At 45.5% G+C, this 26,555-nt stretch overlaps 2 protein-coding genes across 3 annotated transcripts in view; one reads left to right on the forward strand and one right to left on the reverse strand.

Annotated features, from left to right (window-relative positions):
- The window catches only part of IFT140 (intraflagellar transport 140), a 90,031-nt gene extending 75,232 nt beyond the window's left edge, over positions 1-14,799 (reverse strand). Inside the window, exons 1-5 of the mRNA XM_054589364.1 lie at positions 14,745-14,799; positions 10,311-10,488; positions 7,079-7,300; positions 1,437-1,558; positions 1,107-1,249 (exon numbers count right to left, since the gene is read on the reverse strand). Coding sequence (XP_054445339.1) covers positions 1,107-1,249; positions 1,437-1,558; positions 7,079-7,300; positions 10,311-10,457 — 634 coding nt within the window. The 5' untranslated portion in view covers positions 10,458-10,488; positions 14,745-14,799. The remainder of the gene's footprint in view (positions 1-1,106; positions 1,250-1,436; positions 1,559-7,078; positions 7,301-10,310; positions 10,489-14,744) is intronic.
- Positions 14,800-16,422: 1,623 nt separating this feature from the next.
- Positions 16,423-26,555, forward strand: part of CRAMP1 (cramped chromatin regulator homolog 1) — a 64,675-nt gene continuing 54,542 nt past the window's right edge. The window contains exons 1-3 of one of the 2 annotated variants that reach the window (XM_054589369.1): positions 16,423-16,721; positions 18,143-18,191; positions 18,793-19,133. In XM_054589369.1, coding sequence (XP_054445344.1) covers positions 18,794-19,133 — 340 coding nt within the window. In that variant the 5' untranslated portion in view covers positions 16,423-16,721; positions 18,143-18,191; position 18,793. The remainder of the gene's footprint in view (positions 16,722-18,142; positions 18,192-18,792; positions 19,134-26,555) is intronic. The other variant, XM_054589368.1, reaches the window with a different exon arrangement.

Genomic DNA, 26,555 nt, shown 5'->3' on the forward strand with positions numbered 1-26,555 from the left:
TCTTTTTTAATTTATTGATTTTAGGGAGGGGGGAGAAAGAGATGGAGAGGGAGAGAGAGAGAGAGAGAGAGAGAGAGAGAAATGGGGAGAGAAATCTATTTGTTATCCACTTATTTATACATTTATTGGTTAATTCTTCTATGTGCCCCCACCTGGAATCAAACCTACAACCTTGGCATATCGGGACAACACACTAAACAACTGAGCTATCCAGCCTGTGCCCCCACGTCATCTTTTCAACTCCCTTCCTAAGGGTCCTTTGCACTAGCATTTCCTCTCCCCCGCACCTCCACTGCACCGGGCTCCTTCCATGCCCCTTCTGGGACCTCCTCAAATTCCCTCTGCACCGTTTCTTTACCCACTGAAATGAAAGGTATCTCAAAAGCCCCCAGCCCCTTCCAGCTATCATCTGCTGTCTTCTTCCTGTTGTGGTGGCACAGCTTCCTCAAACCTCATCACCTTTGTATAAGCCTCACTTCCTTGGCTTTTCTTACAGCAGAAACACTTGTGAATGTCTCATGTAAATGTGAAAGACTCTATTTTCCTCTTTATATTGCATTTATCAGCTGCCACTGGGGCAGCCTATTTCACTATTTACACTAAAGGGGAGTTGTGTTAAAATTAAGACAGGTTGCACTTAATGTGGACCACCCACAAGAGCTGGTTGGGGGCTGCGGGCTGGAAGAAAAACCCACCCATCCTGCTCGTGCTTGATTCCCCAAGCTCAGTCAAGTACCTGACACTTAAGAGGTGCTTCACAGTTGTATAGCCTGAATAAAAGGAGTGCAACAAAAGCACCTTTTCAAGACTGTCAATTTGGCTGTGCTGTGCACACAATAAGCAGTCAGGATATAATTGCTGACAGACAACTTCCACATGAAAACCCTTCAAATACAAATAATGCTCAATTTGTCTCTAATCAGAACCAAGTGAAGCCATTCTTTGAATACTGGATAAATAACTATATAAAGCTGGCTAATGTATCACTCTAAGATTAGCATTCATACTGCCTGTTATTTTAGGCAGAAACACCATCTATTTGTTTAAAATCCTTACTAGACACCCCTAAAATTCAGTGTCCTAGACTCTCAAACTAAGTTTCTCACCATCCATCAGGCTGACAAAGAATGACAGTCCCTCTTGAGATCCCATTTTCAAGAGACTTCCAAAGCCGCTTTTCCTCCAGTTAAACATGTCCAGAGCTTTCTCATCACCACTCACAGCTGCCTTAGCCAACTGAACAAGGTCCCTGAAAGCAAACATGACCCAGGAAGTCAGATTTCTTGCTACTCCGCATAGGAAAGTGCTGTCATTACAGATGTGCTGAGAGTGGCTCATTGCTTTGACCCCTCCAGTATCAGGAGGCACCATATCTCAGCCCATCCCCACCCCCCCAAGGATTTAAACTCAAGGCCACCGTGTAAGCTCATACTTACTCGCCAGGAGGGGGGAGCCGGAAGATGCAGTGAGTCAGGTGTTTTCCGTATTCATGTTTGAGCAGGGGTGTCCCTTGTACTCGGCCCCTTTGATCCAACCTCCATAAGAGCAGGACACCAAGCTGGAAAATCCAACATCACATGTGGAGGAAATGCATTCTTATTGAGTGACTGGTGGAAGGCAAGACCTCCACTGTGCAATAGAACTTACACTTATTCCTTTTTTTAAAAAAAACCAAAAAACAAAATTACTACATGTGCTCCATGAAGAATGCAAACAATTCAAAAGTATTCAACGAAGGCAAGAAACTTTTCTTTGTGCCCCATCCAACCCTTACCCTCTGGAGACAACAACTGTCATATTTTCCGTTGTTAAAACAAACTTATATTTTTAAAACAGATTCAGATTTACGGAAAAGTTGTGAAAATAGTTCTGAGAAATCCCATACCCCCACCTAGTTTCTCCTATTCTTGGATCTTACATAAGTGTAGTATAATTCTGAGAATTAAGACCTCTCAAGCCAATATTGATACATTAACCAGTCTTTATTCACTTTCCTCAGTTCCTCCCTAATGCCCTCTTCCTGTCCCAGGAGCCCATCAGGACCCATGTGACATTTGGTCATCACATCTTCTTTGGCTACTCTCAGCTGAAACCATGTCTTAGTCTCTCCTGTCTTTGATGGTCTTGATAGTTTTGAGGTATATTAAGGGGTTTTGTAGAACCCCTCCACTGAGATTTGTCTATTTTTCTCATCATTGACCGGGGTTGTGGGTTTTGGGAGAAGTACTTATATATAAAGTGCTCTTCTCATCATATCTGGGGTCCATGCCATTGACATGTCTTATCTCTGTGACACTGACCTGGATCTTCTGACTAAGTCATGTTTGTAAGGTGTCTCCACTGTTCAGGTCTTTTTTCCCCCTTTCCCCTCTGTACAGGAGAGCAGGAAAAATCTACATGAATAATTTAGGATTCTTCAGCACAGGAGATTTACCTCTTCCTCACTATTATTTATTCGATCATAGGTTTATATCAGTATGGACCTGTGGATATTTATTATCTACTTTGAGTTATGATCCAATACTACTTTCTTGCTTCAATTTTTCCAGCTTCAGCCATTGAGAGCTCTTTCGACTGGCTCCACACTCTATCTTGGTGGGTTTTACGGTACTTTCTTACTTCCAGTCACTACAGATTCTCTGGGCTCGCTGTCCTGCTCCAATCCTAGATTCAGCTACCAAGGAGCCCTGGTTCCTTATATTGGAGGAAACCAATAGAATCCAGGATCTGGGTGTTAGGTGTATGTTCAATTTTAAAACCATCAAAGTCTAAATTAACAGCATAGATGAGTGTGAGAGAATTTCAAGGCAGCAAGAAGGAGACAATTCCATTATAACAGGTCCAGGAGGCTCCATGACCAGGGATGAGAACTTAGCTTTGCCAAATGGCAGTATTTCCATCTGAATCTGTCTGCAAAGTACATTTGCTCTGATGCCTGGGCATTCCTCAAGGCATGTTTCCTGCTCAAGGTCAGTGGACGTTTTAGTGCACAGTACACTCTTCCTCCCAGCCTGCTTTCAAATAGCATTGAATCCAATATCCTCACATGCTGGGTAACATCACTTTATTGTATATTGGAATATGATTTTCCAATGAGGTTGGCTTCAAAAGCAACTTATACAGTAAATATCTAAAAACATTATGTAAGATTGAAAATAGTATGCAACATGAGTGTGTATATATACATATAATATGAATAGTATATATCATCAAACTAATTCTATTTGACTTTGCCAGCTTTATGAAGAATAAGGTCATCATTGGGTCCTTTGTGTTTAGTAATTCTTTTCAAAATGATGCTTGCATAGTGAAAAAGACTAGGCTAGAAAACGAAAATGTTTCCCTCCCCTGCCACCCAGCCTTCTCCCCACAGAACTATACTGTGGGATCCTGTGTGTCTGATGGTGTTTTGTGCATACAAAACATCTGTAGTCTCTCTCCTCTGCCCTTCAAGTGCAATCATCAAGTACTTATTTTTTTAACATGATTATTGACTTTATACAGATCTTCATTAGCATACAAAGCTTCTAACTGGCAATCCACTCGGTTCCGGAATACAATCAGGACATAATTAGCATGTCCAGAATTCTAGACTGTTGTTTTGAGGAAGAAGTTGTTCAGAGCCCTTGCACCCCCAGCAGCAGTGATTTCATGTGATCACACAGGCCTTGTTTTGACAGAAGGACAAATGCACCCCAATCACAAGTTAAATTTCCATGGACTCCGAAGGATGCAATGAGTCAGACGTGTTCTGTCTCAGGTTCTGGCTCACCAGCTAGAAATGCAACACAAAGTGGAGATTTAGAGGCGAACTCCGAGGTGTCTCATCTCCTTTGTGGCAGCCTTGTCCCCCGATCCCAACCCTAAATGTTGTTTGCACCTCTCACTACTCCCACAGGGCGTGTTCAGAGCTTTCTCTTTGCTGTCATTCCTTCTAAGTTACTTCATTCACTGTAATTTTATACAGAAATGCTCTAAAAAAAAGTTATCACTAATGAGAAATTAGTCCTATTTTTGAAGAGCAAGAGTTTAATGAATGAAGGAGCTGATGTGAAGTTAAGAATGTTCTAGATTCAAGTGTGGATCTACTGCCACTTCAAAGTATGAGCCATCCTTCTAGGTTTTCTAATAATTTATTATGACAGTAAGAGCTGACTTGCCCTTTGTCATGTGTGATTTTACTGGATCCTATCCTTGGCTCTGCAAAAGTATATGGGAAAACAAGACCTGGTCCATGTAACATTTTCCCCATGTCTTTACTGATGTAACTGCTAAAGTTTACTTCACAGAACATCTGCCAAGATGTCCCTTTTCTAAGGATCTCCCTACCTTCCTGGCCACTGCTGATTACTGCACATGTGGGTACTTGGCCTGAGCTAAATTTGGGAGAGAAGGAGGAGGGGACAGGTCTCTGGGGTGGGAGCTGAAACTAGAGCAGGTGACTGCTTTTGTTTTCATCAGCTAGAGATTCTGTCTCATGCATCTAATGGGTCAAAGAGAGAGGTAACTGCGCTAGGATAGTACATGGAAAAAGAACAGTGCTGGCAGACAGATGTGTCTGTCAGCACCCCGCTCTCGGTTCCAGACAATCCTGAAGTCAGCTGTGCTCCTGTCCCTAGAGACCCTGGGACACTCTGATGGCCTCATTAAGTGCACCTTCTTGCTTCAGCTACTCTGGGTTGGTTTCACTGGTAACCAACCTAAGTAAAGCAGGGTCTTTGGTGAAAGAGCTGAGAAGACCCTCAGGCAAGCCTGGGCACTCAGCGGTGCTGCATTCAAGTGCTTATTCATTTATTGTTACTTCTCTTCCTAGTTAAGCTCATTATTAAATTAAGACCAGCATAGTATAGATTTTCTTAGATTAGACATTTCTGTTCTTAAATATTTTGACTCTTAGGACTTGGTCAGCACATGAGTTTAGTTTCTTGCCTGAGTTAATCTACTTTGTTAATTGTTACATAATACAGTCAAAGGATAATAATGAAACTCAATGATCTTGAATTCTTCTACTTTCATAGGGGATTTGCAGCACATTCCACAGCAGGGAGGAGGGAAAGATCACCAAGAGAGTCAGAATCTGGGGACAGGGCAATGTCAGTAGGTGGGAAGTGAATAAAAAAATAGAAGAAAAATCATCCAGAAAAAGGGAACAAACTGACAGAAGAATGGGCAAATGACAAGACCAGAACAGAAAATGTCAACTGTCCTTGTGATACTCATCGTCAATAGCAGGGGAAATGTAAATTAGAACATGACAAAATTCTGAATTTGGATACAACACCTTATGAGTTGTGTTGGTGAGTTGGTGTGAATGGACACAAGTCCCATAGTGGGGTGTTTGGGAACATCCATCAAACCACAAACACACATGCCGTAAGGCTCAGCCACCCCACTTCTAGGAATTTCTCTAAACTTCCACATGTATGAAATGACAAAAGCATGAGGTTAGCCGCTGTGTCATTCTCTGTTTAGCAAGACTGGAAACCAATGAAGTGTTTATCAACAGAGGCTGGTGAAGTATGCTCATATGGAGGACAGGTTAAAAAAGAAGGTGGTTTGCTGTTTAGCAATGGAGAGATCTGCAAGACAGTGTAAAATGAAAAGGACAGAGACAGAACAGAATTGCGTATTATTGTTTATGTGAAAGGAGAGGACAATAAGGAGACAGGATCCTCTGTGTGGTATCTCCAGCCAAAAATCTTTAATCTAAAGAGAAAAGCAAAAAAATCTAAACTGACGGATATTATGTACAATAACTAGTCTGGACTCCTAAAAAGGTCAATGTTAAGAAAGAGCAAAAAAGAAAAAAAGAAAGAGAGGCAGACTGGAGAACTGTTCTTGACTGAAGTAGAACAGAGAGAAATGACAGCCAAACACGATGTGCAGCCCTTGACTGGATCCTGGATAGAACAAAGTCAGCTATAAAGGACATTCCTGGGACAACTAGAAAGATTCTCATACGGACTGCACACTGGGTATTAGTACTGCATCAACGCTGGCTTTCCTGTGTTAACTATATATAGGTATATTGTGGTTATGTAGGAGAATATCCTCGTTTCTAGGGATCAGTGGCAAAGTATGTAGGGGTGAATGAAGTATGACATCTGTGACAAACTCTCAAATAATCAGGGAAAATACATACATAAAGAGAGTAAGCATATGTGTCAAAATGTTAATAACTAGTAGATTTATGTAAAGGGTATATAGGCGTTCCTCGTACTAGTCTTTTAACTCCTCTAAAGATTTGAAATATCGCAAAATTAGAAATTGGGGAAAGAATGCATTTTTCTGTGCCTGTGTGTACCTGCAGAAACTCTGGAGGGACTTTAAGAAGCTATGGATGTCAAAAAGCAAGGAGGGGACACTGATGGGCGTGGGTAGAGAGGCTTTTCAAGGTACATACCATTTCATACCTTTTGAATTTTGAAACACGCAAGTGTATTACCTGAAACATGTAATAAATGAACACACTGTAAAATTTCTGCTGTACATTTGTGAATCAAATTAGGTCTACACCAGGGGTTCTCAACCTGAGCACTGTTGTGTAGAATAATTCTCTGTCGGGGGCTCTGTCCTGGCTTTGTAGCAATATCTCTGGCCTCTACCCACTAAATGCAGGTAGAAGAGCCCTCCTTCATTGTGACAACAAAACATGTCTCCAAACATTGTCAAATGCCCCAAAGGGCAAATCAGGCAGGTTTAAAAAATCCCTGAGCTAGACAATCAGGATTGGGGACTCCTAGGCAATGAAGAAGTATGCTCAGGGAAGCTGGTAATTTAGCGGTGCCATAAAAGTGACAGTACCTGAGTCATTCATCCCATCTTTATGAATGTAGTTATCTAGAAAAGTTCATTTTAAAAATGATAGACATTACATGGTGTGGGATGGTAGAATAAAATTTTCAAACCTTGCTTCCAGTATAAAACAAAATCTGCCATGGCATCTGACAAGATCAACTGAATTTGGCAACCACACATTTCAAATTATTTGGTCTTTAACACCATTCCCAGCATGTCCCTAAGGTACAAACAAGGAAATGCTGAGATGTGAAGTCAGTGTCAGTAGGTGTCTGCTTACCCTGTCCCCCGAAAGGAGGCAGTTCCCATTGGTGCTCCAATTGAGGACAGTGATGTCAGCGGTGTGCGTTGGGGGGACAGCATGCTGCTCCTTGTCCTGCTTATTAAACATAATCACTTCTCCGGTCTCCCATCCAACAGCCAGTATCAGCCGCGTCGGGTGCCAGCAAAGAGAAGTGATCTGGTATGACCTCTCAATATGTGTATCAGGCACACACTCACCCTATGAGAGACAAGAGGTGAATCCCATATTACAGAGAGTGGCAGCTACTCTAAGAATTTCTGGGTAATCAATGGAATCAACATCAGCTAGAAGATATAAAGAACTGTTTATTAAGGAGCTGTTCTATCTAATTTTCATAGAAACATCAATCTTACCCCAGCTGAGCTATGAAAGTGTAAGATTAACACACAACAGACCGTACTGACCAGTGTATCAAGGAGTATGACATACTCTCAGCTGCTCAGTGGCTAGCTAGTGTTTTAATGAATTCCAATAAAACTTTATTTCTAAAAACAAGTGGTAGGCCAGGTGAAGTTTGTTGACCTCAAGGTTCTCAAAGTGTGGTCAGATGATTCCCAAAGCCTCTTCAGAGGTCTGCAAGGCCAGTTATTTTCAGAATGACACTAAGAAGTTATTTGCCTATTTATTTTCATTTTCTCACCAGCGTATAGTGGAGTCTTCCAGAGGCTATGTGATGTGTGATGATGTCTTTGCTCTGATAGCTAATGGAATATGTGTTTGTATATTCTTGAGTTTTCTAGAATTTTCTCAAGAAATAGGTTTAGGGTATAAATATGTGTGTTTTCAGAGATTAATTTCATTTGTTCTCAGTACTCCTACCAGATTCTTTCTAGTAATCTTGTTACTACCTGCTACATCTGTGACCTCATTATCATCTAATAATTATTTAGAAATCCTGAAGTTTTCCTTGTACAATTAGAAACACAAAAAGTAACTTTGTTTTGTAATAGTATTTTTAAAATTTTTTAAATTTTAAAATTTTTTCTAAAATTGCGATCATTTTGGAATTTAATATTTATTCTAAAGGAAATTTTGTACTACCTATCAGAGGGTTCTCTGACTCCTAGAAGGGAGGAACCTTTTCCAAAGAAGATGAGTGACACTGTGCTTGTTGCTGGGGCTGCACAAACATGAGAGCAGATGGGCGCCCTGGCTGAGCTTCCATCTATGGAAGGACGAAAGAGTGGTAAGTGTCACAGATGAGACCTCCAATTACGAGGGAGGCAAGACACCAAAAGGTTCCGCCGTAGTGTAGAGCAAAGCAGGGAAGGACTTCATCAGAAAGTGTCACTGAGCCACTTTCATCGGGAGGACGAATATAGTAATTGAGCAAAAAGATCAAGGGAGACACTCCTGTGCAGAGGGCACAGCATATGCAGCGCTGGAAGGCCCCAGAAGGCCAGGTGTGGAGGTAGCCCGGGAGGAGCACCAAGTGAGGCACGAGAGCCAGGCCTTGGGGGCACTGGGGGCCACGTCAGGTATTTCTGTCCTTACCTAAAGAACAATTTCGGGGTGGGGAAGGTGGGAGTAGTGGCAGATTCCAAGTATGATTCCAAAAGGTGGCTCTGCCCTGTGTGGGGAATGGGGATGGGGAGGACCTTCAGGACACAGGTGTTGCGCTGAGCAAGCTGTGCTTAGTTTGCCAGAGGCTCCGGGGATAAACCAGGTGAACTTGGCCATGGATTACAAGGTGGGGAGGGAGGGTCACCATCATTCCCAGACCCCTGTCCTGGGCATCAGGGTGGAGAACACTCAGCCTTCAAAGGTAAGTGTGGGGCAGGGCAAAGTTCAGTTCAGTTTGGACTTGTGAAGTTTGAGGTCTGTGTCCTGTGACCAGAGGTCCTGTGGACAGCTGGATTTCTAAGTCTATATTTCAGGGGGGACTTGTGGGTTGGAGATATAGGTTTGTAAGTTCTTCATTGATGGATAGTGACAGGCACAGGAAGAGGGAGGAAATAGAAGGAGAAGAGGCCTAGACAAGCTCAAGGCATGCCAACAATAGCCCTGGTTTGGAAGGAGAGGAAGGCTGGATGAAGGAAGCAGGGTAAAGGAAAGCCACTGCAAGTTCCATGGCCTGTTTCCCACAGAACTTTACAAGAGCATGGAGCAGTGTGGAGGAGGGACGTAAGATAAGGGCCCAAAAGCACACAGGGCTACACAGACATTGCTGCTGACTAGCTGCTTGGTTGAAGTATCTGGGTCAACAGTGAGACTGCAAAGGGCCGAGAATAAGTGGGAAGGGAAATCTGATTTTCTTTGTGAAGTATGAAGTATGTGAAGCTCTGCACTGAGAACTTTGGGGGCGGGGGGACAGGTACTGAAAGTTTCAGAAACATCTAGAAAGTTTTTGCTATGGGTTGAATTGTGCAAATTCCCAAAAAGATGTGCTGAAGTCCTAACAACTGATACCGGTGACATGACCTTATTTAAAAAGAGGATCTTTGCAGATGATCAAGTTAAGATGAGGTCGTTAGGGTGGGCCTTAATCCAGTATGACTGTGCCCTTAAGAGAAGAGGAGGCACGTGGAGGAGACAGCCCCATGATGATGGAGGAAGAAGCTGGAGTGGTGCAGGCAGAAACCAAGGAACACCAGGACTGCTGGCAACCAGAAGCAAAGACAAACCATGGAAGATCCTCCCTGGAGCCTTCAGAGAGAGCAAGGCCCTGCCAGTCCCTTATTTCAGACTTCTCTCCTCAGGAACTGGGAAAGAGTACATTTCTGTTGTTTTAAGCCACGCAATTTGCCGTCATTTGTCATGGTGGCTACAGAAAACTAAATATTTTAAATGGCTGATGTGAGCTGAGAGGAGACTGGATCAGGATGGACAATGCTAAGGGACCATTTCTGCTTTGTGACTGTGAATTGACTATGGATTCTGTCTTAAACATTTCTAAACATGCCCCCAAACTTAAACCTCAGAGGTAAAAGAATTATCTACATAATAGGGCTTTTAAAATAGCGGGAGCTAAGACCTCAGTGAGAACTTACATACTCACATACACAGACATACATCATACCCCACACACATCCTACACGCCCCCTACCTCCTATTCTACTTACACCTCAAACCATAACCCTTACACCCCCCACCCCTCCACCACACACATACACACACACACACACACACACACACACACACACACACACACGTATAGAGAAAGAGCTGGAATCTAGTGAAGTCGTAATTATTGCTTCTTAGTACTTACTTGTTCCAGGTATATATCCACACATCCTCCTGAGGTTGTGCCCATAGAGGCGACTGCCAGGAATGGATGAACAGCGTGCCAACTCATGCAGGAAGGAGACCCAACTGAGTCTGGGGCTTCTATTCGGTAGTCAAAATAGAGGGCCATGATGAAACTCAGACCTAGTCAGGGTTGAAACCTGCAGGGGAAATAACACCCAAGCCCTGTAGTTTTGAACAAAAGGACTGTGTATAGACTTAGGAAAGAAAAACATCACAAACCTATATTCATTAGATATTCAGTAACTTATCAATGCCTCTTCATACTGATTTCAGGCAATTTCACGTAGAAGATCCCTAACAGGAAAAAAAACGCAACTAAAAGCAAGGGGTTAGACTTGCAATGATCCAGAGCATGATAGAAAACAGTAAAATTTCTTGCTATCAAAACAGCAAAGAAAAGCCTTGCTGCCTGGACTATGTGAGTAATCCTTGACGATTTTTATCCCAATCATAATAAGGACAATTTACATTTCTATAGTCCCCTTTAAGAAAAACATTGTCAGCCCTGGCTGGTGTGGCTCAGTGGATTGAGTGCTGGCCTGCAAATGAGTCAGGGCACATGGCTGGGTTGCGGGCCAGGTCCCCAGCAGAGGGCATGCGAGAGGCAACCAACCACACACCACCTTGATGTTTCTCTCCCTTTCTCCCTCCCTTCCTCTCTCTAAAAATGAAATAAAATCTTTAAAAAAAAGTTTCAAACCAAATAAAAGCAAACTGCTTCACAAAAGAGAATGTATAGAAAAACCTAGTACTCAATTTCTGATAAACCTTGAAAACCAAGGCTCTCTTCACCTCCAACTCTCAGGCTGTAGAAGGCAGATGGACTGCTTTGTTAGAGGGTCAAGAAAACAAACCCACAGCAACGGCAGAGAAGTTGCACTTCATTAATTACAGGAACTTAACTTCCTTCTTTCCTTCCTTCCTTCCCTCCCACCCTCTCTCCTTTCCTTCCTCTTTCTTTCCTGGAAAAGATGTGCATACTGTACCTTTGAGGGAGGGGTAGGATGATGAATGAAATGATAGTCTGACTTCTGTTCAATTTTTCATTCTCTAGAATCAGTTTGGGGAAGCTAATTGGTAAAGAAGAGAGTATATGTAGAGTGACTTCATACCCATTACGATGGCTATTATTAGAAAAATAGAAAATAAGAAGGATTGATGGGGATGCAGAGAAACTGGAACACTCGTGCATTGCTAGTGGGCATGAAAAAGAGTGCAGCCACTACTGGAAAGCAATATGGTGATTCCTTAAACATTAAACATGGAATTTCCCCATGATTCAGCAATTCCAGTGCTGGGTATATACCCAAAGAATTGAGAAAAGCAGGGACTTGAACAGGTATTCGTACACAAATATTCATAGCATTATTCACAGTAGCCAAAAGGTAGAAACAATCCAAATGCCTATCGACATATGAATGAATGAACAAAATGTGGTATTGTATATTCTTATAATGGAATATTATTCAGCTTTAAAAAGGAATGAAATTCTACCGTGGCTGATGTGGCTCAGTTGGTTGGAGAATCGTCCCACAAACTGAAAGGTCATGGGTTCAATTCCTGGTTGGGACACATGCCTAGGCTGTGGGTTCGATCCCCGATAAAGCCGCATATGAGAGGCCACCAATTGATGTTTCTCTTCCTCTCTTCCCCCACTTCCCCTCTCTCTAAAATCAAGAAGCATGTCCTCAGATGAGGATAAAAAAAAGGAATGAAATTCCGATACATTACAGCATGCATGAACCTAGACATTATGCGGAGTGAAACAAGCCACACACAACAGAACAAATAATGTACTTGCATACAAGCATTCCACTTATGAAAGGTACCTACAATAGTCAAATTCAGAGACAGAATGTAGATTGGTGCCTGCTGGGGCTGGGAGGGTGAGTTTGGGGGGCAGTTGTTTAAGGTACATGGAAAAAGTTCTGAAGATAATGGTGCTGATGGTTGTACAACATCAATGTACTCAATGCCATTGAACGCCATACTTAAAATGGTTAAAATGAAAAATTTTGTATTATGCATATTTAACTACAACAAAAAGAAACGCAAAGAAATTATTCAACACCTGCAAAATTATATCACCTTTATCATTGTAGGGAACAGATTATGCCTTTTGTTGAGTAATACAGTAGTTGTATCAGAGGAAGTCGCAAAAGCTCAGTGTGGATTCAGGGAAGGAAATCCCTTCAGGGAAGCTGGAAAGCATGTGGATACAAATGAACAGTCACATTTCAAATGTTTACCTTTTTCTTATGAGTATATACCCTGAATACTAAACAAAGGTACAATTTTCGAAGTTGTGCTCTCACCATCACAAACTGCTCAACACCCGTTCAGGAATCCTGACGGAGCAGCCAGGCGCTGGCTGGAGAAGCAGGGGGACTGGAGTCAGGGGAAGGACAGGATCCAGGGGTCTCCTGCACACACACATCACTTAAGGCTGCGGTCCCCGACCCCTGGGCTGCGGACCGGTACCATTTCATGGCTTGTACGGAATTCCGCTGCGAGGTAAGCTGACCTGAGCTCTGCCTTCAGTCTCCGCCCCACCCCCTCCGCAGCAGGGGCAATCCCGCCCCGACCACCCGCCCCCGCCTTCCATGAAACAGGTCTCTGGTGCCAAAAAGGTTGGGGACCGCTGACCTAGGGCTCTACACTGGTCAGGGCTCTATTTTCTTTGAGTATGAAGTCCTATGCAAAACTTCGAACAAAGCCATTAAAAATGAAAACACACTAGATAAAGACCTGGTGATTCAATACAGTACAGAAAACCTTTTAAAGTGGGTTTTAACATGTTGCAATCAACCAACTGTCTAAATTCTGGACTATGGGAAATTCATATTCATATTTAACAAGTTTATTTTGTAAAAATATTCCTCTGCAAGATGAGAAATGTTACCTAATAATGGAGAAAAAATTAGAATAGCACTTGAAATATTTAAACCTGATTTTCTCTGTATTTTTACTTTAAACATCACTTTGTAATAAGCATGTGTGCTAACAGATCTTTACGCTACTGATTTCCTCCTGCCTGAGGCTTTTCCAGAGGCTCTCTTCTCCACATCCCTCCTTTAGGTACTCAAGAAGACTCCTTTCCTCCAGGGAGCTCTTGGACTTGACTTCTAGGTTGTTTGGTGCTACTGCCCAGTGTCACCATAGACCCCTGTACTTCTCCATCGCTGCGTATGTACTTGACCGACCATCCTCCACTCCCTATCAGATTATCTGACCCACAGGGTAGGAGACTGCTGGAGCACCCCCCAGGCCCTAGAAGAACACTTTGCATAGAATGGGTTCCCAATGAATGATGAAGATTTTTTAGCAAGGAAAGATGTTCTTGATGTTCTGTTAGCTGTCAAAATTGGGTTACAGGTCAGGGAAAAATCAGTCCCTTTTTATACAATGTATGATTGTTTATCATTCCTTTCACCTGACTTTTAACATTTTTCTACAGTGAATAAGTATCACCTGCATAATTTCAAAAATAAAGTTACCAGAGCAAACACAAGGAGAAATGACTATCAAAATCATTACCAATAACATCTGTTAATGGCATCAGTTCAGAAACAAGTGAACTTTTTTCCCCTTAAACTGAGGATCACTGTAACATTAAAAGCATTTGGTAAATATATATGAACTTTGGGGGAAAGAAGAAAGTTTCATTTGTTCTAATCAATTTACTCCTCTTGGCTCCAACAATCCAACATCCTACCGCTTCCATTAAAATAAACTTTTGGGAAAGAATCATTCAACTGAGTGGTTCGTGGTACTAAAGCTTAAATTTAAGTTGCTCTCCTGTTTGGAGATGCTGCACGAGGGAATCAGAAGCAATTGGAGAAACAGAGACTGACTGGACAGGCGTGGGGGTCAGACACTAGTGGCCACTCCTCGAAGTCACCCTTCAGGCCACAGGCCCCAGGCCTGGGCACAGGCGGGGTCAGAGCTGCATCTCGTGTACACGAAGGAAAGCCATCGCTGGTTGGGACGGTGCGGCTCACCTAAGGGTGGTTCTCTCCCCGCCCCGGGATACCGAGAGATCTGCCAACGTCCCCCACCAATCCACCCTGTCAGCTCCCCAGAGGCTCGCACGACCAAGCAGCCCTCAGTAGGACCTGAACCGCGCCTGAGGTGGCCATCACCTCGTAACCTCAACCCGCAGGGGGCAGCGGGAGATCAGCCAAGACCGGATTTCCGGACGAAAATAACTTAGGAGGCCGCTGGACCCGGTCTTGCGCCTGGTCGTAGCCCTCTTCCCGGCCCCACCGCCGAGGCACCCCCCGACCCCGCTTCGTTGTCGCTGTCCTCCAGACTCCCGGCCATCGGACTTCTCCCTTCTCCCACCCCTCACCCTCGGCCCCCAGCGCCCTTTCCCTAAGCGGCTCTCACCTACCCGGGACCAAGGCGCCGCCGCGCGTTGCCGGGACAACGGCTGCTCGCCGAACGCGGAAACAGCCGAGGTGAGCAACGCGAACGCCGAGGCCACCCGAAGCTCCACGAGGGGCCGGAAAGAGCCGAAAATGATCGGGAACGTTCGTGACGCGCAGAGGGCTAGATTTCCCCCGCGTATTCCCTCCCCTGGCGAGCGCCACTGTCTTGCAAGACAGTTTTTCGGCACCCCAGCCGTGGTCAGGAATCAGCAACGCTAGCTCGGAAAGGGGGGCCAACAGGCGCGAGTATGCCGTTCTGGGCAGAGAAGGGAACTGCGAAATTCTAGGGGTGACGGCGATGTAGTCTGTTGGGACCTGCTGCCATAGTTACGCCTTTCCAACCGCGTAGTCAGAAGGTCGAGGAAGGCAGCAGCGACTGCGGGGGAGGAACGGAACGCCATCTTCTTCAAGAGTATTCTCTTGTTAAACTTATTGCTGCGTCTTCTGTACCCAAGACCGTTTCTAGGCTCTACTTCGTCTGATCTCAAGGAAGAGGAGGTGGTTCAAAAGTATTTTTGAGAAAAGGCAATTGAGTAGACATATACTTACTTGAAGTTACTGGATAATTGATCACATGCGTTCAATGCGCCATTTGGATGCCTTTGGCGAGAAAATGTCAGCCAACGACACGGGTTCATCCCATCCAGTAGAAACGAATCTCATCTCTAGGGGCAGCATGCATTCCCAGAAGCATTAACAACTTGCGCTCTGCCCTTAACGGTCAGGGGTAAACTAACTTTGAAAAACAAAGCAATCTCATATTAAAAAAAAGTTACTGAGCAAAAAGGCCCACATTGTTAAACAACTGAAAAAAAAAAAGGAAAACGTAGATACCACTCGATGAGGCAGGATAGGAGCCTACAAAGAATATTCTGTTTTTTAAAACCCCGCTTTCATAAGCAATTTTTAAAGAATTTGACTTGTAATATAGTGTAAACTTAAGTTGTACAGTGATGTTGCTTCGATACATTTCTATAGTGTAATAAGATTGCCCATATAGCTTATTTATCACATTACTAATTGCAGCACACTCTTGTCTGTATTCATTGTACTGTGCATTATATTTCTATGGTTTACTTACTACTCCCTACAAGTTTGTAACCGTAAACACCATCACTCTTACTTCTCCCCCGCCCCAACACACAGATAAATACTAGGATGAAGAAAAAGGACCTAAGTGATTAGCACCATTCGCTACGCCAAAAATCTTCAAAAGCACACACTCAACCCAATACGATGGGCGTTTATGTGCCTCAGACGCACTTCTATACTTTTTTTTTCGCGCCGGATTCAACACTTGGAGCTGAGGCGGCGTTTTCTTCTCACGCATCCGTCATACAGCTCCGACCAATCACAGCCAGGGCGCTGACTCTATTGGCTATTGACCCGACCAATCCGGAGAGACGCACCAACCGCAAAGTCGCGAGGTAGCGTCACAACATTACTCGCGTCGTAGACAACCCTCCCGCCCCCGCCCAGCGTCTGGGCGTGCGAGCGCGCGCGCGCACAGCTGGCCAATGGGAGCGCTCTTGAAGAGGGCACCCGCTGAAAATTTCGGACGTGCTCGTCCTCGCGCGCGTCGCCCCTCCCAGCTCCGCGCGCCCGCCTCCCTGTCCCGCCCCGCGCTCCGCCCCTGCAGCCTCCGCCGGCCGCCGTAGCCGGAACTGCTGAGCGCGGCTGGCCGGGTCTCCGGGAGGCTGAGGGGCGGCAGCACTGGCTCCCGCAGCCCAGTCAGCCGCACCCCGGCTGCGGAGGGGACGTGCCGGGGCGAGCGTCACCCGGTGACCGTTTCCGAAGCGGGAGCGCCATACCAGCGTCGCGGACTCGCTGCAGCCGGCGCTCCGGACCCGGGGCTGCCCCGCCCGGCCGGATCTGAAGGCGCCGGGGAGGCCCCCGGGGGGCTGGGGAAGCCAAGGTGCTGCGAGGCATTGATGAAAAAGGTAACTGGGGGCTGGGGTTCGAAAGGGGTAGGCCACAGCGACCGGCTGTTGTAGCGAGGCCGAGCTCCCCGCTGGATCGGAGCTGCGGGGAAGCGGCCTGCGACCTTGCTGCGGTGGTTACGCGCGCGGTGCTTTGTCGGAGCGACTGGGACCGAAAAGTGTTGTGTTGACAGCGCACTTTGTGTGCAGCCAGGAATCGGCCCCAGAAGGGAGAATTTTGCTTCTCCTAACCGAAACGTGACAGTGTCGAACAGAGATTGAGGCTGAGGTGATTCCACCTCTGCGCACGTTCTGGAAGTAATGCTGGAAGTTTCAGTAAGGTTTCCATTATCGTGTTTTCCTTTAATCTTAGAGGAAAACTCTGAAATGTGTTCATACCCTTTAATTCTGAAAAGCTGTGTCCTTCTATGTTCAGTTTAGTGTCTAACATTCAGCCTGGCAAACGGGCTCATTATTATGTTGTGGCCGATGTATGCTTTGCCTGAGCCCTGGGTTGACTGTGGGTAGCTTTGGGATGATAGGCCCCTGGGAAGTAGGGTTCTCCACATTACACAGCGGAAAAAGGTTCTTTGGTATACTTTCAACTTTCTAAAGTACAAATGGATAAGTTGAGACATGAATAGTGAGAAGTTCTATGTAATGAAGTTCTTTAAGTTTGGTTATCTTGTGTGGTTCTATTTCTTGGCGGTGTGTTTTTGTTTTTGTTTTAACTACACCTAGTTGAAATGATAATACAACAGATGAAAACTGTTTAGATATTATTTTGTGACAATACATCACAGCAGTAGTAGGTATTACTATGACTTTTACTCATTTCCAAACCTTTCTATGAGAGGTCCTTGCTTGCCCTTGTTACTGTATTTTATTAGTCTTGATGCCTTGTTCTCATTTTCATTTTAATAGAATGGAAATGTTCCTGGCTTCAGTTGTTTTGAGCTTGTCAAACACAGTTTGGGCATAGTAGCATCAACACCTGTTGAGGAACCTAACATTTATCTTTATTGCTACATCGCATGTACACATTACTATTTCTGGGTATTATGTTGATAGGTGCCTGATTATCTCCGTTTGTTTTTGAGTGGGTCTGCGTCTTCGGTTGCATTTTCAGAGTCATCACATTTTGTTCTTGACATTTCACACAGCAGTGGGGAGTAAAGTTAATGCAAGAATTTTATTAATGGATACGGAGAGTTTTAACACAATTCCCTTCTACCCATTCTTGCATTTGGACCTGGACATACTGTGCTGTCCCTTTCATGGGTGGATCCAACCTGTTCCGTGCAACATGCTCCTTTGTTGCAAAAAAACCAAAAAAACATTTTAAAACCGTAAATCCCCGCAACAGTACACATGTCCCACCTGGGAAGCAAGAGTCCCAGAAACCCTGAGCTTATTTTTCTTTATGTCTGTTTAAAAATAAGCAGGCGGACAGGCAGCCGCGGGCCACTATGGAGTTCACTGTGCACGCAGGTGAGCCCGCGCCTCTCCCCTGTCGGGGTGGATCCGGGCCCCTCTCCCCGCTCCGGAGCCAACTTTGGGGGCCGGCGTGCGGGGCAGGTGCGCTGGCCAGGTGCCATGCTCCTTTTGGGGGGCGAGAAGGGGTGGAGTCGCGGGGCCAGGGCGCCGAGGCCCGGCCGGCCCAGGCAACCAAGGGAGGGAGGCCGGCTTGCAGTCTACTCGCCTCGCAGGCCGTGAGCCGCGGCCCCGCTGGGTAAGTGGCTTCGGGCTGTGACGCTGGGACCCAAGAACCCTAACCTCGCCCCGCAGGGCCCCGCATCCCTTTCGACCCCGACGGGTTGGGGCGCCGTGAAGGCATGGCCTTCTGGGCGCGGCTACCGAGCTGCCGCCCGCCGCCCCTGGTGCCTCCGTGTCCTAGGCCACGGGGTCTGGGTAGGGGTCTGGGACAGGGTTCGGGGTCTGGGGCGGCAGACTCGGCCTGCTGGCTGCGGGCGGGCCGTGGGAGGACCTGGAACAAACAACGGCGGCCATGTTGAGAGGGAGGCGGGCGGCTAAACTTCGCGGCGGCTCCGGGCTGTGCCGACCTCACCAGGGCCCCTCTCCTCTCCCGCAGGATGACAGTGAAGTTGGGAGACGGCGGCAGCGGGGAGGAAGGGCTCAAGAGGCTGGGCAAGAGGGCGGCCGATGAGGACGCACTGGAGGGAGAGGGGGCCGGCGGCGGGGACGCGGCCGAGGACAGCGGTGGCACAAAGAGGGACAGCAAGACCCCCCGAGGCGGCGGTCCCCCGGCCCCCGAGGGCGGCCCACAGGCCCCGTCCCCACCGCCCTCGTGCCCGCAGGACCAGCACCACTTCCTACGGTCCAGCGTGAGGCCGCAGAGCAAAAGGCTCAGGAAGGATTCGTCAGGCGCCGGGGGGAGCAGCAGCGCCAGCAGCTCTGGGCCTCGCGGAAAAGGTACGGGGGACCCCAGCCCCTTCCCAGGGTGTGCCGTGTGCTCACCTTTGGGTCTCCACTGCAACTCCTGACCCCACTCCCGCATTTGTTCCACATTTGGGGTTGCACTCTTGGAGGGGACGTGCTCTTTTTCTTCCCCAAAGAGGCTGCTTTCCTATGTTTAAAAAACTATGCTAAAAGGCAGTAAGTATCCTTTCTTTGAGCAAGTATAATAGATTCCTGAAGGTTGGTTTTTTTCCTCTCGAAGGATCATTGATGATTTAGGCTATTTTGTACAGCAGACAATAGTTTAGAAATGGAGAGAGAAAATACCTGCGGTATCTTTGCTCAATGTCAGATGGTGGAAATACAACAAAGGAATGGGCTTTAGAAACGCATTTGGGGGAAGATTGATAAGCCAAAAATATCCTAGGGTCTGATTTGGGCACTTCACATTCTACTTCAAGTATTCTAGGCTCAAAAGTTATTAAGGGCTTCAAGATGAGGTTTCAGTGCCATGGAAAGTATCTCTTGTAGGGTAGTAGGTAGTAAAAACATTTGTAGCCTGATGTAAAAGAACAACAGCCTACAGTGTTTGTCATGGTATTCTGAGGTGATTGAGAATATTACAGCTTTTCTGGGGCCCCTTCCAAAATAGTAAGAAAACCACGTGTCAGTTTTGTTCCTAATGTACTAGTTTTCCATTGTTTTCTGCTTTTATCTGTTTCTACTTGAGCATTTTGCTTTTCCTTAACTGTACAAGTGAATTGCTCTTAACATCTTTTTTATTTCAGGTCAAGTTTGTAGCACTTTGTTAGATAGCAAATGTAACAAATTTCCAGTGAGTTTTGCATGAAAAAACTTAGCTCCTTGGGAAATGGTCCTTTAAATTTATTAGATGGTCTTGATAGTTTTAAAAAAGAAAATATTTTGGATGCTAACAGAGAACCCATTTTGGAGATCTCTGTTAAAAGTATATCATTAAAATTGCTTTTTCTGTCTCATTCGCAACTGAGGAAGACTGGCTTCTGACATCATGGCCTTACTCATTTTTTTGGTAAAGAATTTTGATGTAAGTACTTACGATGTAAGTATAAGGTAGTTTAGTATATTTCAGAAACTAAAACTAGCCCGATAAATTTATTTTGGATGTGATAGTTGCTGAGTGATTAAGAAAATATTAATTTGTTTGTTTTATAAAGAATAGTTTTTCATTCCTAGTTACAAGTGTGTCTTAAGTTATCAAATGTAAGCACCTGGGGTGCTCCTGAGAGTTCGTTTGTGACTTCAGAAACCCTGAATCTGGAATTCAGTCAAAGTGTACAGCTTTGTCACCCTAGCCCGCTGGCCTTGGTCTGTGCACTTGACCTCTTGCTTATGCTTTTTCATCAGAGGCTTCCTCACCTGTGTAATGAGGAACAGCAGTGACTGCTCCACTCTCTGAAGTATGGCAGCTAAGATGAGATGGGGTGCTGATGTGAAAGCACTCTCACCTGTAAATGGCTACCTATATGTGAGATGCTAAAACTTGAGTGGTCAGTTACATTTCTTACAGTCAGGTAATTAGGGGAAGTTTGCTTTCACTTGAATAGTTGAGTATGACTTGCTTAGAGGGAAAAGGTTTCCTGGATTAGCCACCAATCAGGTTCTTGGTGCTTCTGTTTTTAGTTCCTGCCTCCAGTGTGTGGCTTGGAGCAGCAATTGACTTTCTGTTAGTAAAGTAGAAATTTGTTAGAATTTGTGCTTCTTGTGACTTAGGCATTTTCTTAGCAAGAAAATATTTCTTTAAGTAAATAATAAAGTTAAACTGTAATGGTGGCTTTGAGGAGAGGAGCAGAAAGTGTGTCTCTTTTTCTTCACAGAATTTCTCAGCCAGCATCTGGCCTTTAGCGCCACTTGACTGTGCTCTGAAAGAGGAGCAGAAAGTGTGTCTCTTTTTCTTCACAGAATTTCTCAGCCAGCATCTGGCCTTTAGCGCCACGTGACTGTGCTCTAACTTGGGCTACCAGGATCCTTGGGATGCACTCCTCCACACCCAGGACCCCAGAATGTCCCCCTCCTCATGCCTCAGAACAACCTTTGCTCCCTTGGCATCTTCATTAACAGCCAGGAAAGAAAGTCATGTGAGAGCATGCACCTAACCTTTGAAAAGTGTTTTTAGAGTAGCATTTGTCTTCCAATTGGGGTGGTGAGCATAGATCAGTAAAGAAATGAACACTATAGCAAGTCCTCAAATTCCATCCTTGTTATAATGGTGATGAGATGCCCTTGGAACTTCACTCTCGCTTATATCAATCAGCTTGTGGTAAAATTGGTTTCATTATTCATCATTTTGCTTAAAGTTGCTGAACTTATCAATGATGTTAAGTGAGGACTTCTGTACTGGCATTTTTAGTTTTTCTCTTCAGAAAAATATAGTTTTCATTAGGCTTAAGTAATAATCACAGTCCAATCATTGGAGGTTCCTTTGGTTGATTACGTACTGCTCTTGCCAGTTTTAGTCTAAAGGGATATGAGAAACTTGCAGTGAGTTGGGAGTAGAGTGGAGAGAGGGAAGTCCTCCTTGTTTTGTTTCTGTCCACATATTGTGACTTCTTTCTCTATAACAACAGACTCTTTTGTCAACTTCAATAAAAAATAATTTTTATCTAGAATAATTTGAATTCGTTTTGAATTGATAAAAGGAAAGTAACTAAGATTTAGAACCTATGTGCCAGGCATTTTGCATCTCTGTTACTTTACCATTAAGCAGGTGCAGAAACTGAAGTTTGTTGTTAAAATAATGTGCTTAACCTAAACAGAAGGTAAGCTGCAGATGAGAAACCAGTGGATCTGCTTGATGCCAAAACAAATGTTCCTGCAGACCTGCCATGCTGCCCAGAGTGACTGGAGGACGCATTTGAGACTGAAACCCAGAATTCACAGATCTGTGAGAACGTGGGCCAGCAGACAGAGCCCACGCTGCCCATCCCTCCTTGACAGTTCAATTCTGGGTGAACTAGTGTATCTCAATTTCTTTGTCTATAAATGAGTATAGTATCAGTGCCTGGCTCAGCATAGTAAATACTGCAGTGAGGCCCTGAAGCCTGTGCTCAATGGACTCCCAGTGCTCCTCTGTGTGAAATGTGCCTGGCTTTGAAGTCTGGGACTATAGGCTGAACCTGGGCTGGTGGACAGGCGAGGGGGAGGACCTCTGGGGAGGTAGTGGGTAGGGGTTCCCAGGAATGCCGCCAATCTGCTGCCCTGTCAGGACAGTGGGGCTGAAGGGGTGCCAGACCCTTTGTTTTCACTGTGTCACAGGCCCTCTCTCCCCTCCTTCCCCTGAACTTGCGTTCCACTTCTCATGGGAATTAGTCACAAAATGCACCATTTCTACAGTTGGGCCATGTTTGACTGACTGTGCTTCTGCTTAAGAGTCAGTCAATCACTGTATAGAACTTACATTTTGTATAATCTTTTGGCTGTCTGCAGCTTCTAGGTAGCTTTTTTTAAAAGCTATCTTATAAAGTATCTCACCCTTATTTGGTCAACTTTTGAGAGACTGAAATCATAAGAAAGAGAGGTTCGAACCAGCAGTCGGAAGGATCAGCCTCTCTCCACAGAGCTGCGGAATGGCTGGGTTAGCTGTGGGGCAAAGGAAAAGTTCCTCAACATGCCCAAACCTTAGGTTCCTTACTTACAAAATGGGTCTGGTAAGATAGTGGTTTAAAGTTGTGTTCACCTTAACACTCAGGGATGAAGAAGTCCATTGTGCAGAATGGATTTGGATCCTGTATGTCTTCTCAGGAGAGTGTTGTAGGAGGGAGATTGCCTGAAATCAGAATAGTTCTATATCTCATGGGCTCTGCTTAGCCTTGCCTCTTGAGAGCACTGGGCAGGGTATGGCCAGAGCGCATACTCCTCCCTTCAGGTGTGGAACTGCCTGATGTGCTTGGTGCAGCTCTACCTCTTGTCTGTACTGCCTTCACTTTCATTGTCCTTTCATCAAGGCACAGGGGCCAGCCCTGGGCAGCTGGTTAGAGTATGGCTGTGCATACTGCAAAGTTCCTGCCCTCCATACTCTTCTGGGGGAGGAGGACACATCAGATGGTCGCCAGAGCACTGTGGTTCTTCTTTCCAGTTCACTTCAGTAAGTAACATTTAATAAAGTCAAGTGCAATGATGACTGCATGGAGCCACCATGGCTGCCTGGGCAGGAATGTCAAGCTTTGCTGAAAGGTGTCAGACCTCACTGGGAGAGGAGGAGGAAGGGGAGAAGTTCCCCTGACTCCGTCCAGTGCACAGCGGCACACCCCACAGTAACCCTTATACACGGTCCTATTGTGACATTCACTCCCTCTGCATAGTAGCTCAGGAAACCTACTATGTGTGGTCTAGGCCACTTCAAAGATGGGTCATGATGAAGCTGTGCAGGACACAGGAAAAGTCTGTAAACCAGAGGTTTGAGGTAAATTAGTAAGTTATACAGATTGCATTTGCTTTACATGATAGATGTGGATACATATAGGTGAGTAGATGAAGTAACATTTGAATATTGGTTTGAAGGCTGAGCTAAATTTTCTTTGGAGCTTTTATGTCAAAATTAAAACCATGTTGGCTTTTAATTTAAACTAATGTCATTTCTGTGGTGCCTGGCTGTCTTTGGAATTATCTTTTGCCAACCAAATATACTTCAGGATTTTCATTTTATGTGGTACAGTTGTATCTTTTTTTTATATTATATGAAGGTACAAAAATAACAGTAATGATTTCAGATAGTAAAGTCAAAAATGTAAAAATTAGCTTTGTGCATAGAAGATGGTGGTACATAGAAGCATTTTATCATGTTAAGTAAATGCAGTGTTCTTAGCACTGGAGAACAGTGTGAGAAATGCCAAAAAAAAAAAAAAAAAAGGAAGAAAAAAAAAGACATTCCCAGGTATTTGTGGTTTGGGTGAGATATCAATATCAAGAATTACCTATAAGAAGAGGACATATGTTCTAATAGAAACAGTGGGGTTTCAGTTGTATTTTTCTCAAATATTTGTGGGAGAAGAGGGGAGAGTCTTTGAGAGAGGCCAGCCCTGGATATAGTGTTGAGGATGCCGAGCCTTGGAGGGTTGCCAAGGACTGGAGATGCTGTGGAGACACCTGGGATGCAGAGGTGACTGGGCCATGTTCTGGGACCACCAGGTTCCAGGTTATCTTCAGGTCACAGAAGAGGATGTCATGGAGGCCAGGGACCCTCGACAGGAGCTCCGACCTCCTGGCTGGAGCGTCTGCACTGGCTCTCAGAGACTGCATGGCAAGCAGTTGGGAGGGGTCCTCCTCATTCAACACTTGCATGTGGAGTAGTTTTCTAAAGACAGATGGCACGGCATGGTGTGAGTGACGATAGGAGCAGCCCATAGGACAGCATTGGCATTCATCTGTTTAGGTGACACTTTTAGTGGGGATTGGCATATTTTCTCTGTGTGGCCTTGGTAGAGAAGGTGTCCCCTCAAATCACATCTGAGTTCTGAAAGCAGTGCTGACTGTTCCAGCCTCTGACACAAATGGTACGTATTATGAAAGGCACAGAAGCACCTGTGGGAGATCATGGCATTTTTGCCTCCTGTCTCGACCATGGTGTTTTGTGACCTGAGGTGGATGTGTGGGGACGGAGCAGTCGGCCTCCGAAAGGTCTCTGCCCTCTCATATCATGGATACAGGTAATAAGGAAGCATTCCTGTGCCGTGGTGGGAGGCAGGCATTCTTGGAGACACACTTTGATTAGCTGAACTTGAACCGGTCTTCTAGCTGAGAATGGCTCATGTGTCCTCTCATCATCCCAGGACATTATAGAATACCTTGCATTTGGTGGGTCTGTCATTCTTAAGATTTTAATCCTTTACTAACCCTTGGAAGGAAGTTCACCAAATTACAGAAGAAAGCTCAGGACAACAAGTCATTGTATGATGTGACTGATTGTTGTTACATCTTGTGTCTTACATAAATTAAGTCACACAGTTTTGTTTTTAGAGGTAAACAACCCCCACAGTCCTGCCTCCTGCTATTTAGTTGCCATGCACCTTTGGCAACTCATTGAACCTCTTGGCTTCCTCATCTGTCATAGACTGAGGGTTGGATGTTGAGCTCAAGTTTCCTCTACCCGAAAACCCTCTGATTCCTGTAGCTCTGTATATGACAAAAATGTTGAAGCAGCTGTGACACTGGCAGCAGCCACCACGCTGTTGTGTGGCCACAGAGGAAAATGCTCAGGTTTAGAACAAGAGGCTTGCTGCCTGGCGACCTCGGAGCTTTCATGCTTTAGAGCCTCAGTTTACCCATTTCTGAAATGTGGGTAATAACTGCACACTGTAAGGATAAAGAGTAGCAGTGTTAGAAAGTGCTTCACTGTAGAAAAACCAGGTTCTGTCACCTCCAGGCCACTGGGGAAGCAGCTCCACCTGTGCCTCAGCTTATTCAGTGAAAAATGGGGAGAATTTTCTCCTTTTCAGGCAGTGTGAGGGGCATGGTTCATGGCATTGCAGCCAGTGGAGAGGTATATGATGGGGCAAGCACACAGCCTGGCTTATCTTGCGGCGGGGGGGGCGGGGTAGTGGGTAGCGGACAGACAGGCAGTCAAGGAAGGCAGACTGAGGACAAATGGCCGCATTCCTTCAATGCAGGTTCTGGAGAGTGGGCTGCAGCTGGGGTTGGTGATTTGGGAGACCAGAGGGGAGGCAGTTAAGATTGTGTTACTCGGTGGTGGCACAGAGCTGGCCTGGGAAAATGTCAGTGGAAATGGGAAAGAGGAGAAGCCAGGTGGCACCCGGGCAGCTGGAGGATTATAGCACTAAAGTGAGTTGAGAGGGAAGTGTGGGTTCCGTTTTGGAGGCACTGGGTCCCAGGAGACTGGGGGCGGGTGAGGGGCACAACGAGCACAGCAGAGGCCCCTGCTCTGTGTTCTGTTGGTTCCTGAGCTCTCATTGAGCATCTGCTCTGTGTGAGGCCTGATGCCAACCTTGGGCATGGGAAAGTAAGAGATACTGTTCTTGCTGTCAAAGAGCTCACTGTGGGGCATCCTATTCTTGCATCTCACTTCCATTCAGGCTTCTTGGATACTGACTTACCATCATGTAGACTCTTGCTAACCCTCTTTGTGGCCTCACACATGTTGCTACAGATGGAGGGTTAATTTTGGCCCTTAACTTTTTGCTGGGTTTCCCACACTCCAATCGCCAGAAAAAGCCCCCACACCCACCGTGTCTTGTTCAGATTGTCTTCTCTTTCCACTTCTTGCCTTTCTACCTCTGTTCTCCTCACTTGCTTCCCTCTCCTACCTTCAGTCATCACCGTCTGCATCTGAATTTTCCTGTCCTGATGATAGCTTCTCCTAGGTGGGCACCATCATATTCTACCAGTGTCTCTGATCCCAGTCCCTGATTTTAATGCCTGAGCTGGAATCCTGGAGTGAGCCTG

Source organism: Pteronotus mesoamericanus, unplaced genomic scaffold (assembly GCF_021234165.1).
Source record: "Pteronotus mesoamericanus isolate MK-2021 breed Mesoamerican mustached bat unplaced genomic scaffold, CSHL_Meso_final scaffold_167, whole genome shotgun sequence".
Taxonomy (NCBI): domain Eukaryota; kingdom Metazoa; phylum Chordata; class Mammalia; order Chiroptera; family Mormoopidae; genus Pteronotus; species Pteronotus mesoamericanus.